Here is a 14340-nt window from a genome sequence, read left to right as displayed (position 1 = left end):
CGTTCATTACTGAGTTGTCTCTTCTTTGTATTTTTCATAGTCTAAAACGACCACAGCACCCCCCTTGTCTGCAGGTTTGATAAACAAAGATTAGTCTTTCATTAGTTAATTGAGTGCCTGTTCTTCTGTCCTGGTGAGGTTTTCTGAATATGGTTAGTTTTTCTCGTACATACAGACAAAGCTTCTTGTTTGACTAACCTACAATAGGTATTAATCGAGGAGTCGTTAACCATAGGACAGAATTTGCTTTTAGGCTTAAAATGAGTAATAGTTCTTTGTTGGGTTTCTAGGCCAGAAGCAGTATTTTGGGAAAACACATCTAAGTTTAATCTTGCGAAGAATTTAAACGAATCTACGTTCGTATCGAATGATTTGTCTGTACATGTAGGTACAAATGAGAGGCCCTTATATAAGACTGAGACTTGTGAGTTTTTTTTCCGGAGAGGTTAATTACCGCGTCCTGCTGTAGTTCCTGGTCCCCTCTTTGACCGCTTGAGGCCGATACGTAAAGCTTAATAAAGAACAGTGATACTAGCAAGAGCAGCATGCAGGTTTCCATTTTCTCTCATGTTATTCTCATTTATAATAAAAGTGACTCCAAAATGACACAATACATTATTTACCATTCATTTCTATTGGGCAAAAAATAATCTGAAACACAACCAAAACTTCCTCCAAATGCATCCAACAAGTTTGTAGCATCACAAGCTTGATGTAGTCATTGCGTGTTAGGAATATGGGACCAATTACTAAACTTTTGACTACTTTATTTATACGAATCTTTAGGAGTGTCAATCATTTTGACACTCCTAAGCATATCGCTTATTGCTTATTGGCTGGGTGGACACTGCACACACACAGACGCACACACAGGAGATTAATCTAAAGTGGTTCTGTAGTCATCTGGGTCTATGAAGACAGTTACGGGGAAGTGATTTGGTGTCAGAATGCTGTTGAGGGCCCCCCTACATTTTCCCCGTGTACTCCAAGTATTTATTTGTGTGAGAGAGTGTGTGTGAGTGAAGGATTCACTTTTCTGTTTTAAAAGGTATTTTCTGATTTTATTGAACTGATAGAGGATGACGGTGAGGAACGATAGAGATTGTGACAAAGGGCAGTATGCCAGATTCAAATCTATGCCGTCACAGTAGATGTGTGTGCTGGAGGCTGCAGCATTACCGCTAGATCAGCCAGGCAAGAGGACTCACTGTTCTATATGAAGCCGTTGTTGTTGCCATTGTGTGAGTGACAATAGTGTTTCATTTTCTGCTTAGCTGTCTTGGAGTCTGTCTCAATGGACAAGTTCAGCCCAGAGTCACCTCAGAACAGTGAATCAGGAGAAGTCTCTCCCTGCCGCTCCCCCTCCACCCCAAGACACTTCCGCTACAGACAGCCTGGAGGTAAGTGTGTGTGTGTGCGTGTTTGTATGTCAGACCTGGGACAGCTATAGTTTAAACTGTGCTTTGTGGAAAGTAACTATTATAAAAAAAAATGGGGTGGGGGTGTGTGTGTGTGTGGGGGGGTGTACAAATAGTTAACTATTTGAATACAGATCCCCCAAAATGACAACTTTTTTTAAACTATTTCAATACAGATCTCAGAAAGCAACGACTTTTCAACAATATTTAAATACATATCTCAGGAAGTGACTACTTTTCAGAAACTATTTGATTTGCTGCCTTCAACTAATGTCAGGGCTGTATCTGGAACTGTATGTTGAAGATATAAATAGAATACATAGCAAACACAATCTCCTATACTATTCCAATCTATATGACAGTCATATTTGATCTACACAATACTTCTTTGAACATTCTGTAAATGTCCATTGCCCCAGATGTGTACATAATACATTAATAATGAATTCAAACCAATTAACATTCTGTATGACTCTTTCAACGTGCCATTGAAAAGCTCAAAAGCTGCAATTAATTTAGTTATACCTGAAAATACTGCTGAGAAATTCTAAGCAATTTGCAAACATTGCAAACTGCAAGTTGAATGCTTAGCAAAATCCACTTCAAACCTCTTTGTCCATCTGAGGGCAAGTGTTCTTATTTCAAACACACACTATACCATCTTTAAAGTTTACTCAGAATACAAACTAACATGATTTTCCACCTACCTTGGCTGTAGTTGATTTAAGAAGGCAGTTTTGGGATATTTTGTTTCCTTTCGACACTTAATAGCCATACTGTTAGTATTCTCAGTAACACTTAACATTAAACTGTTCTTGTGCCTGTTTGATAAAACTGTAATTACTTTTGGAGCAACATTTTATTAGCATGTTGTTACATAAGACTTTGGTAATTGCATTTTAATTGTATAATGAGCTGAGAGTTTTTGTAATCACAAGAGCACAAGAGGAATAGTGATTGTTATTTATTCCACTTATGCAATAACTCCATTATTGTGCAATTATGAAGCAATTTCCAAAGTCCTCTGTAACATCCATGTTGCTATTGTAAATATCAAAGTTACTACGCATGGATAAGAACTTGATGTCAAGTTTTACTGTATTAAATTATGTCTCAATCATTATGAAAATATACAGTGACTTTAGAACGTTTTCATGCCCCTTGACTTATTCCAAATGTTGGTCTTACAGCCTGAATTCAAAATGGATTAAATACATATTTTTTCTCACCCATCTACACACAATACCCCATAATAACAACGTGAAAATATGTTTTTAGAAATTGTTGCAAATTTATTGAAAATGAAATACAGATCTAATTTACATAAGTATTCACAACCCTGAGTCAATACATGTTAGAATCACCCTTGGCAGCGATTACAACTATGAGTCTTTCTGGGTAAGTCTCTAAAAACATTGCACACCTGGACTGTACAATATTTGCACATTATTATTAAAAAAATTCTTCAAGCTCTGTCAAGTTGTTGTTGATCAGATTTTCAAGCCAATTTCAGTCAAAACGGTACCTAGGCCACTCAGGTACATTCAATGTTCTCTTGGTAAACAACTCCAGTATATACTTGGCCTTGTTTTAGGTTATTGTCTTGCTGAAAGGTGAATGTGTCTCCCAGTGTATGTTGGAAAGCAGACCGAACCAGATTTTCCTCTAGGATTCAGCCTGTGTTTAGCTCTATTCCATTTCATTTTATCCTAAAAAACTCCCTAGTCCTTGCCGATGACAAGCATACCCATAACATGTTGCAACCACCACCATGCTTGAAAATTTGAAGAGTGGTACTCAGTGATGTGTTGGATTTTCGCCAAACATAATGCCTTGTATTGTATTGTATTGTATTTATTATGGATCACCATACTGTTCCTGGGGTTGAGCAAAATTAAGGCAGTTATAATTTTTTAAAAACATTATAATACATTTACAAAAGATTTCACAACATATTAAGTGTCTGCCCTCAGGCCCCTACACTACTACCACATACGTATATACAACATAAAATCCATGTGTACGTGTGTGTATAGTGCGTATGTTATCGTGTGTTTTTATGCATGTGTCTTTGCCTATGTTTGTGTTGCTTCACAGTCCCTGCTGTTCCATAAGGTGTAATTGTATCTGTTTTTTAAATCTAATTTTACTGCTTGCATGAGTTACTTGATGTAGAATAGAGTTCCATGTAGTCATGGCTCTATGTAGTACTGTACACCTCCCATAGTCTGTTCTGGACTTGGGGACTGTGAAGAGACCTCTGGTGGCATGTCTTGTGGGGTATGCATGGGTGTCCGAGCTGTGTGCCAGTAGTTCAAACAGACATCTCGGTGCATTCAACATGTCAATACCTCTCACAAATACAAGTAGTGTTGAAGTCAATCTCTCCTCCACTTTGAGCCAGGAGAGATTGACATGCATATTATTAAGGTTAGATCTCTGTGCACATCCAAGGGCCAGCCGTGCTGCCCTGTTCTGAGCCAATTGCAATTTTCCTAAGTCCCTCTTTGTGGCACCTGACCACACGACTGAACAGTAGTCCAGGTGCGACAAAACTAGGGCCTGTAGGACCTGCCTTGTTGATAGTGCTGTCAAGAATGCAGAGCTGCACTTTATTATAGACAGACTTCTCCCCATCCTAGCTACTGTTGTATCAATATGTTTTGACCATGACAGTTTACAATCCAGGGTTACTCCAAGCAGTTTAGTCTCCTCAACTTGCTCAATTATCACATTATTCATTAGTTTAGGTTTAGGGTTTAGTGGATGATTTCTCCCAAATTCAATGCTTTTAGTTTTTGAAATATTTAGGACTAACTTATTCCTTGCCACCCATTCTGAAACTAACTGCAGCTCTTTGTTAAATGTTGCAGTCATTTCAGTCACTGTCGTAGCTGACGTGTACAGTGTTGAGTCATCCACATACATAGACACACTGGCTTTACTCAAAGCCAGTGGCATGTCGTTAGTAAAGATTGAAAAAAGTAAGGGGCCTAGACAACTGCCCTGGGGAATTACTGATTCTACCTGGATTTTGTTGGAGAGGCTTCGATTAAAGAATACCCTCTGTGTTCTGTTAGACAGGTAACTCGTTATCCACAATATAGCAGGGGGTGTAAAGCCATAACACATACGTTTTTCCAGCATCAGACTATGATTGAAAATGTCAAAAGCTGCACTGAAGTCTAACAAAACAGCCCCCCACAATCTTTTATCATCAATTTCTCTCAGCCAATCATCAGTCATTTGTGTAAGTGCTGTGCTTGTTGAATGTCCTTCCCTATAAGCGTGCTGAAAGTCTGTTGTCAATTTGTTTACTCTAAAATAGCATTGTATCTGGTCAAACACAATTTTTCAAAAAAGTTTACAAAGGGGTTGGTAACAGGCTGATTGGTCTGCTTTTTAGCCAGTAAAGGGGGCTTTACTATCCTTAGGTAGGGGAATAACTTTTGCTTCCGTCATTTGGTAGAGCAGGGTGCTTGCAACGCCAGGGTTGTGGGTTCGATTCCCACAGGGGGGCAGTATGAAAATATATGCACTCACTAACTGTATGTTGCTCTGGATAAGAGTGTCTGCTAAATGACTAAAATGTAAATGTAAATAGGATCTGCAGGATTCAGGACATTTTTTACAGTTTTATTTTAGTGCCTCATTGCAGACAGGATGCATGTTTTGTAATATTTTTATTCTGTACAGGCTTCCTTCTCTTCACTCTAATTTAGTTTAGTATTGTGGAGTAACTACAATGTTGTTGATCCATCCTCAATTTCTAAACGGAAATATTACATTTACATAAGTATTCAGACCCTTTTCTCAGTACTTTGTTGAAGAACCTTTGTACGGTGATTACAGCCTCGAGTCTTCTTGGGTATGACGCTACAAGCTTGGCACACCTGTATTTGTAGAGTTTCTCCTATTCTTCTCTGCAGATCCTTTCAAGCTCTGTCAGGATGGAAGGGGAGCATCACTGTACAGCTATTTTCAGGTCTCTCCAGAGATGTTAGATCGGGTTCAAGTCCAGGCTCTGGCTGGGCCACTCAAGGACATTCAAAGACTTGTCCTGAAGCCACTCCTGCGTTGTCTTGGCTGTGTGCTTAGTGTTGTTGTCCTGTTGGAAGGTGAACCTTCACCCCAGTCTGAGGTCCTGAGCGCCCGGGAGCAGGTTTTCATCAATGTTCTCTCTATACTTTGCGCCGTTCATCTTTCCTTCAATCCTGACGAGTCTCCCAGTCCCTGCCGCTGAAAAACATCCCCACAGCATGATGCTGCCACCACCATGCTTCACCGTAGAGATGGTATTGGCCAGGTGATGAGCGATGCCTGGTTTCCTCCAGACATGACGCTTGGCATTCAGGCCAAAGAGTTCAATATTGGTTTCATCAGACCAGAGAATCTTGTTTCTCATGGTCTGAGAGTCCTTTAGGTGCCTTTTGGCAAACTCCAAGCGGGCTGTGCCTTTTACTGAGGAGTGGTTTCCGTCTATGGACAATTCCTTCGATCTCATAGCTCGGTTTTTGCTCTGATATGCACTGTCAACTGTGGGACCTTTTATAGACAGGTGTGTGCCTTTCCAAATAATGTCCAATCAATTGAATTTACCACAGGTGGATGATCAATGGAAACAGGATGCACCTGAGCTCAATTTCGAGTCTCATAGCTGAATACTTATGTAAATAAGGTATTTCTGTTTTTGATTTTTTATAAATGTACAAAAATGTTAAAAATGAAACTGTTTTCACTTTGTCATTATGGGGTATTGTGTGTAGATTGATGAGGAAAAACATTTATTCAATCACTTTTAGAATAAGGCTGTAACGTAACAAAATGTGGAAAAAGTGAAGGGGTCTGAATACTTTCCGAATGCTAAGTAGATTATTGTGTATGTAGGGTACAGAGATGAGGTAGTCATTCAAAAATCATGAGTCCGTGCAACTTATTATATAACTTGTTAAGCCTATTTTTACTCCTGAACTTACTTAGGCTTGCCAAAACAAAGGGGTGGAATACCTATTGACTCAAGACATTTCAGCTTTTCATTTTGTATTAATTTCAAAAAATTTGTAAAACCATAGTTCCACTTTGACATTATGGGGTACTGTGTGTAGGCCAGTGACACACAATCTAAATTTCATCCATTTTAAATTAAATCTGGAATAATTCAAGGGTGTGAATACTTTCTGAAGGCACTGTATTTGTTCGTCATTTTGAAGCTGCAAAGTGGTTTACTCTAACGTTGAGGTGATTCCATGTCCCTCATGTATTTAAATCTAGGCTATATTAAAAGTAATACCTGAGAGCCTTCCAAACCATGTGCTAATGCTCATATATTTAGACTAATTCAACTAACTGTTGTAGTTTTTGGTTCTTCAGCCAAATATTTGCATATATTCAAATACTTTCAAATATTATTTGGTTGTTTAAGAGGTCTTCTAAATCTTAAAAATATTATTTGGTTTTCTGAGACTTGTAGTGGAATATCAAAGAAAATAGTTGCCTTTTAGTTGAAACTCCTATATAGACTATATTTGAATACTGAGTATTTGAAAAGGTGGTATTTTCAAATAAACTATAAAATACAACCATTTTATGCCCAGTTCTGGTGTGTGTGTCCATATCATGTAATCCAATCATTGACACTCTACCCTACTCTTTCCTCCTCATCCCTTCTCTTCCAGACACCTTTGGTCACTCCTTTACTCTCTGCTTCCTTATTATTTCCTTATTTGAAAGAAGAAGAAACTATACTATGAAAAAAATTAATTACATAAAGAATGATAGTAAAAAGCTTTGAAGCACCTTAAATTAAATTTTGGGCAAAAAGGCAAACTACGCTCCATCATTCATTGAATCAGATGGCTCATGCATTCAAAATCCACTGATATTGCCAACTACTTTAATTATTTTTTCATTGGCAAGATTAGCAAACTTAGTCATGACATGCCAGCAACAAACGCTGACACCACATCCAAGTATGTCTGACCAAATTATGAAAGACAAGCATTGTAATTTTGAATTCCGTAAAGTAAGTGTGGAAGAGGTGATTTTTTAGTCTATCAACAATGACAAGCCACCGGGGTCTGACAACGTGGATGGAAAATTACTGAGGATAATAGCGAACAATGTTGCCACTCCTATTTGCCATATCTTCAATTTAAGCCTACTTAAAAGTGTGTGCCCTCAGGCCTGGAGGGAAGCACAAGTTATTCCCCTATCTAAGAATAGCAAAACCCTCTTAACTGGCTAAAATAGCTGACCAATCAGCCTGTTACAAACCCTTAGTAAACTTTTGGAAAATAATGTGTTTGACCAGATACAATGCTATTTTAGAGTAAACAAATTGACAACAGACTTTCAGCATGCTTATAGGGAAGGACATTCAACAAGCACAGCACTTACACAAATGACGGATGATTGGCTGAGAGAAATTGATGATACAAATATTTTGGGGCTGTTTTATTAGACTTCAGTGCGGCTTTTGACATTGTAGATCATAGTCTGTTTGCTGGAAGAATGTATGTGTTATGTCTGTACACCCTCTGCTATATTCTGGATAAAGAGTTACCTATCTCTCTGGGGCGGCAGGTAGCTTAGTGGGTAAGAGCGTTGTGCCAGTAACCGAAAGGTCGCTGGTTCTAATCCCCGAGCCGACTAGGTGAAAAATCTGTCGATGTGCCCTTAAGCAAGGCACTTAACCCTAATTGCTCCTGTAAGTCGCTCTGGATAAGAGCGTCTGCTAAATGACGTAAATGTAAATGTCTATCTAACAGAACACAGAGGCTGTTCTTTAATGGAAGCCTCTCCAACAAAATCCAGGTAGAATCAGCAATTCCCCAGGGCAGCTGTTTAGGCCCCTTACTTTTTTAAATCTTTACTAACGACATGCCACTGGCTTTGAGTAAAGCCAGTGTGTCTATGTATGCGGATGACTCAACACTATACACGTCAGCTACCACAGCGACTGAAATGACTGCAACACTTAACAAAGAGCTGCAGTTAGTTTTAGAATGGGTGGCAAGGAATAAGTTAGTCCTAAATATTTCAAAAACTAAATGCATTGAATTTGGGACAAATCATTCACAAAACCCTAAACCTCAACTAAATGTTGTAATGAATAATGTGGAAATTGAGCAAGTTGAGGAGACTAAACTGCTTGGAGTAACACTTGATTGTAAACTGTCATGGTCAAAACATATTGATACTACAGTAGCTAGGATGGGAAGAAGTCTGTATATAATAAAGCGCTGCTCTGCATTCTTAACAGCACTATCAACAAGGCAGGTCCTACAGGCCCTAGTTTTGTCGCACCTGTACTACTGTTCAGTCGTGTTGTCAGGTGCCACAAAGAGGGACTTAGGAAAATTGCAATTGGCTCAGAACAGGGCAGCACAGCTGGCCTTTGGATGTACACAAAGAGCTAACATTGATGATATGCATGTCAATCTCTACTGGCTCAAAGTAAAGGAGAGATTGACTTCAACACTACTTGTATTTGTGAGAGGAATTGACATGTTGAATGCACCGAGCTGTCTGTTTGAACTACTGGCACACAGCTCAGACACCTATGCATACCCCACGACACATGCCACCAGAGGTCTCTTCACAGTTCCCAAGTCCAGAACAGACTATGGGAGGAGCACACTACTACATAGAGCCATTACTACATGGAACTCTATTCCACATCAAGTTACTCATGCCAGCAGTAAAATTAGATTAAAAAAACAGATGAATATACACCTTATGGAACAGCGGGGACTGTGAAGCAACACAAACATAGACACGTGCATACAAACACACGATAACATACGCACTATACAGACATGTACACATGGATTTTGTGTTATAGATAAGTGGTAGTAGAGTAGAGGCCTGAGGGCACACACTTAATATGTTGTGAAATATGTTGTGAATGTATTGTCATGTTTTTTAAATGTATAACTGCCCCAGGAAGACCCCAGGGAGAGTAGCTGCTCTCTTGGCAGCAGCTAATGGGGATCAATAATACATTCAAATACAAAATCTCCTCATTACCAATGTCATGTATTCTCAAAATCCCTCTCTCCTCCACTCCACTCTCCTCTTCCCTTCCTCCTTCTCTCCTTTCCTCTCTCATCTTCTCCACTATAGTGCAAAAGATGAGAGAAAGTAAGGAGAAAAGCAGTGGTATATATCCCAAAAAATATTCCTTACCTAAGGACACTTCAACTGGTGACTATCCCAGGAAAAATAAAGAAAAAGGAGAAGTCTGTGTCTGCATTGATCTGAATTTATTTTCAGGACAAAAGCACATTTTTCTTTATTTCCCTGGATAGTCACCTGATGAGGTGTCTTGGGGTAAGGCATATGTTTTGGGCTGAAGCATGTTTGGGTTAGCTTTCATTCCAGTGGCACATATCCTCAGTGGAATGAATGTTTAGTGAGGCCAGATTCCGAGCGGATTATTTCCCTATGACTCACACTTAATTGAAACAAGCCCAAGTCACTGGTTGGAGCTTCAGAGCCAGAGGAGCCTACAGGGCAGAGCCCTGCTCATCGGCAAGCCACTCAGCTGGGGCATAGAGAGGGAGAGAGAGCCTTGGCCCTGGTGCTTTCACTTCTGCACTAGGTCAACACATAGCTCAGATACACCTAGTCCACCCCACAAAGACCACAGTGTGTGCATGTGTGCGTGAGTGTGTGTGAGCGTATGTGTGTTTGTGTGAGCATATGTGTGCACGTTCCTGTTTGTGTGTGTGTGTGTGTGTGCGTTGGTTAGACTGGTAACAGTTTTCCTTGGACCTGGCTTAATGCAACAGTCTGTTTGGATGACATTAAAGCAGTCTATATGTAGGGCAGCTGAGAGGTGTAGATTGGCTCAGATGGTGAAAGAAAGGTTGGGACCGGGAACATTCTGTTAGCACAAGGTGGAAATGCTGTGTGTGCTTGTGAATGGATAACTATTCTCACTCTCTCTCTCACACACTCTCTCTCTTTCTCTCTCTAGTCCAGTCAGGGGAGAACTCTCGTTGTTCTGTTTCTCCTGCCTCAGCCTTCGCTATTGCTACAGCTGCAGCAGGACATGGCTCTCCCCCAGGTACACATACACACACACACACACACATGCAAGCAATAACATACACTAATTATTCTCCTCTCTCCACCAGTGTTTAATAACTCAGAGAGGACATGTGATAAGGAGTTTATCATCAGAAGAGCTGCTACTAACAGAGTCCTCAACGTACTTCGACACTGGGTCTCAAAACACTCCCAGGTCTGTACACACTTTGGAAAGTATTCAGACCCCTTGACTTTTTCCACATTTTGTTAGGTTACTGCCTTATTCTAAAAATGTTTTTTTTCCCCTCATCAATCTACACAAAATACCCCATAATGACAAAGTAAAAACAGTTTTTTATTACATTTACATAAGTATTCAGACCCTTTAACGCAGTACTTTGTTGAAGCACCTTTGGCAGCGATTACAGCCTCGAGTCTTCTTGGGTATACTTGGCACACCTGTATTTGGGGAGTTTCTCCAATTCTTCTCTGTAGATCCTCTCAAGCTCTGTCAGGTTGGATGGGGAGCGTTGCTAAACAGCTATTTTCAGGTCTCTCCAGAGATGTTCGATCGAGTTCAAGTCCGGGCTCTGGCTGGCCCACTCAAGGACATTCAGAGACTTGTCCTGAAGCCACTCATGCGTTGTCTTGGCTGTGTGCTTAGTGTCGTTGTCCTGTTGGTAGGTGAACCTTTGCCCCAGTGTGAGGTCCTGAGCGCTCTGGAGCAGGTCTTCATCAAGGATCTCTCTGTACTTTGCTCCGTTCATCTTTCCCTCGATCCCAGTACCTGCCACTGAAAAACATCCCTACAGCATGATGCTGCCACCACCAAGCTTCACCGTAGGGATGGTGTCAGGTTTCCTCCAGACGTGACTCTTGCCATTCAGGCCAAAGAGGAGTTCAATCTTGGTTTCATCAGACCAGAGAATCTTGTTTCTCATGGTCTGAGAGTCTTTAGGTGCCTTTTACTGAGGAGTGGCTTCCGTCTGGCCACTCTACCATAAAGGCCTAATTGGTGGAGTGCTGCAGAGATGGTTGTCCTTCTGGAAGGTTCTCACATGTCCACAGAGGAACTCTAGAGCTCTGTCAAAGTGACCATCACGTTTTTGGTCACTGACCTAGGCCCTTCTCCCCCGATTGCTCAGTTTGGCCAGCTCTGGAAGAGTCTTGGTGGTTCTATACTTCTTCCATTTAAGAATGATGGAGGCCACTGTGTTCTTGGGGACCTTCAATGCTGCAGAAATGTTTTGGTACCCTTCCCCCAGTTCTGTGCCTCGACACAATCCTGTCTCGGAGCTCTACGGACAATTTCTGTATGTGTATGATGTATAGATATGTTGTCTCATTAGGGTATTATGTTTGATAGACCTCTCTGCCCTTTCGCCACTTCACTGGTCTCAAACACAGACACACACACACACACACCAGACAATGCCACATACACACACCAGACAATGCCACACAAACTCACACACATACACCCTTCAATGCATTCCCTTGTTCTTAGTCTGTCTCTAAATGAAGTGACTAGCAGGGTAATTGGTTGGTTCTGTCTGCTTGGAGCTTTACTAGACTAATTGCATTGATCTGTTTTATATATTTTTCTTGAATAATGCCAAAGCTCTGTTTGCAGACAGACAGAGAGCTTATTAAAACTGACCTTTTAAATAGTTGGAGGAGAGGGGAGTGAGAGGAGAGGCAGAGGATTGGAGGAGGGGAGGGAGAGGTTTGGGGGAGGAGAGGGGATTTTAGAGCACAGGTGTCAAAGTCATTCCGCGGGTGTCTGCAGGTTTTCGCTCCTCCCTTGTCCTTGATTGATTAAGGTCACCAATTAGTTAGGAACTCCCCACACCTGGTTGTCTCTGGCTTAACTGAAAGGGGGAAAAAACTAAAACCTGCAGACACTAGGTCCTCCATGGAATGAGTTTGACACCCTTGTTTTAGAGGGATGTGGGTAGGTGAGATCAGTGAGATATTTTAGAAAGTGAGGGGAATGCGGGGGATATGGGGTAGACATAGGTTTACTGTACTGTAGAGGTCTGATCGAGCAAGGTGGAAGGAGAGAGAGCGTGAGTGTGAGGGTGAAGCGGTAGAGGCGGTTTAGAGGTCAAAACAAATCAAAATACAAATGTAATTGTCACATGCGCCGAATACAACAGATGTAGACTTTACCGTGAACGCTGTTCGCTGCTCTGGCACCCCAATGGTGGAACAAGCTCCCCCACGACGCCAGGACAGCGGAGTCACTGACCACCTTCCGGAGACACTTGAAACCCTACCTCTTCAAGGAATACCTGGAATAGTATAAAAGTAATCCTTCTACCCACCCCCCCAAAAAATAAATAAAAATAATTATAATTATAATAATACAAAATAAAAAAAGGGTGGTTGTCCCACTGGCTATCCTAAGTTGATTGCACCAATTTGTAAGTCGCTCTGGATAAGAGCGTCTGCTAAATGACTTAAATGTAAAAAGTAAGAAAATGTGCAAATAAAAATAAAAAATAGTAACAAAATAGATAACAATAAGGAGGCTATATACAAGGCTATATGCCTAGTCAATGTGCAGGGTACGAGGTAGTTGAGGTAATATGTATATGTAGGTAGGGGGAAAAGTGACTAGGCAATCAGGATAGATAATAAACGGAATTGCACCAGCGTATATACAGTGGGGAGAACAAAGTATTTGATACACTGACGATTTTGCAGGTTTTTCTACTTACAAAGCATGTAGAGGTCTGTAATTTTTATCATAGGTACACTTCAACTGTGAGAGACGGAGTCTAAAACAAAAATCCAGCAAATCACATTGTATGATTTTAAAGTAATTAATTTGCATTTTATTGCATGACATAAGTATTTGATACATCAGAAAAGCAGAACTTAAAATTTGGTACAGAAACCTTTGTTTGCAGTTACAGAGAGCATACATTTCCTGTAGGTCTTGACCAGGTTTGCACACACTGCAGCAGGGATTTTGGCCCACTCCTCCATACAGACCTTCTCCAGATCCTTCAGGTTTCGGGGCTATCGCTGGGCAATACAGACTTTCAGCTCCCTCCTAAGATTTTCTATTGGGTTCAGATCTGGAGACTGGCTAGGCCATTCCAGGACCTTAAGATGCTTCTTACGGAGCCACTCCTTAGTTGCCCTGGCTGTGTGTTTCGGGTCGTTGTCATGCTGGAAGACCCAGCCACGACCCATTTTCAATGCCCTGGCTGAGGGAAGGAGGTTCTCATCTTGGTTGTTGGCCAAGATCTTGCGATACATGGCCCCCTCCATCCTCCCCTCAATACGGTACAGTCGTCCTGTCCCCTTTGCAGAAAAGCATCCCCAAAGAATGATGTTTCCACCTCCATGCTTCACGGTTGGGATGGTGTTCTTGGGGTTGTACTCATCCTTCTTCTTCCTCCAAACACGGTGAGTGGAGTTTAGACCAAAAAGCTCTATTTTTGTCTCATCAGACCACATGTCCTTCTCCCATTCCTCCTCTGGATCATCCATATGGTCATTGGCAAACTTCAGACGGGCCTGGACATGCGCTGGCTTGAGCAGGGGGACCTTGCGTGCGCTGCAGGATTTTAATCCATGACGGCGTAGTGTGTTACTAATGGTTTTCTTTGAGTCTGTGGTCCCAGCTCTCTCCAGGTCATTGACCAGGTCCTGCCGTGTAGTTCTGGGCTGATCCCTCACCTTCCTCATGATTATTGATGCCCCACGAGGTGAGATCTTGCATGGAGCCCCAGACCGAGGGTGATTGACCGTCATCTTGAACTTCTTCCATTTTCTAATAATTGTGCCAACAGTTGTTGCCTTCTCACCAAGCTGCTTGCCTATTGTCCTGTAGCCCATCCCAGCCTTGTGCAGGTCTACAATTTTATCCCTGATG

At 41.3% G+C, this 14340-nt stretch overlaps 1 protein-coding gene across 1 annotated transcript in view; it reads left to right on the top strand.

The window, feature by feature from the left end:
• rasgrf2b (Ras protein-specific guanine nucleotide-releasing factor 2b) overlaps positions 1 to 14340 on the top strand; it is a 153795-nt gene that overhangs the window by 100389 nt on the left and 39066 nt on the right. The window contains exons 18-20 of the mRNA XM_041900513.2: positions 1275 to 1400; positions 10399 to 10488; positions 10559 to 10665. Coding sequence (XP_041756447.1) covers positions 1275 to 1400; positions 10399 to 10488; positions 10559 to 10665 — 323 coding nt within the window. The remainder of the gene's footprint in view (positions 1 to 1274; positions 1401 to 10398; positions 10489 to 10558; positions 10666 to 14340) is intronic.

The sequence above is a fragment of the Coregonus clupeaformis genome, chromosome 16 (assembly GCF_020615455.1).
Source record: "Coregonus clupeaformis isolate EN_2021a chromosome 16, ASM2061545v1, whole genome shotgun sequence".
In the NCBI taxonomy this organism is placed as follows: domain Eukaryota; kingdom Metazoa; phylum Chordata; class Actinopteri; order Salmoniformes; family Salmonidae; genus Coregonus; species Coregonus clupeaformis.
The sequence above is the reverse complement of the archived record's forward strand: the minus strand, read 5'-3'. Positions and strand labels throughout refer to the sequence as shown.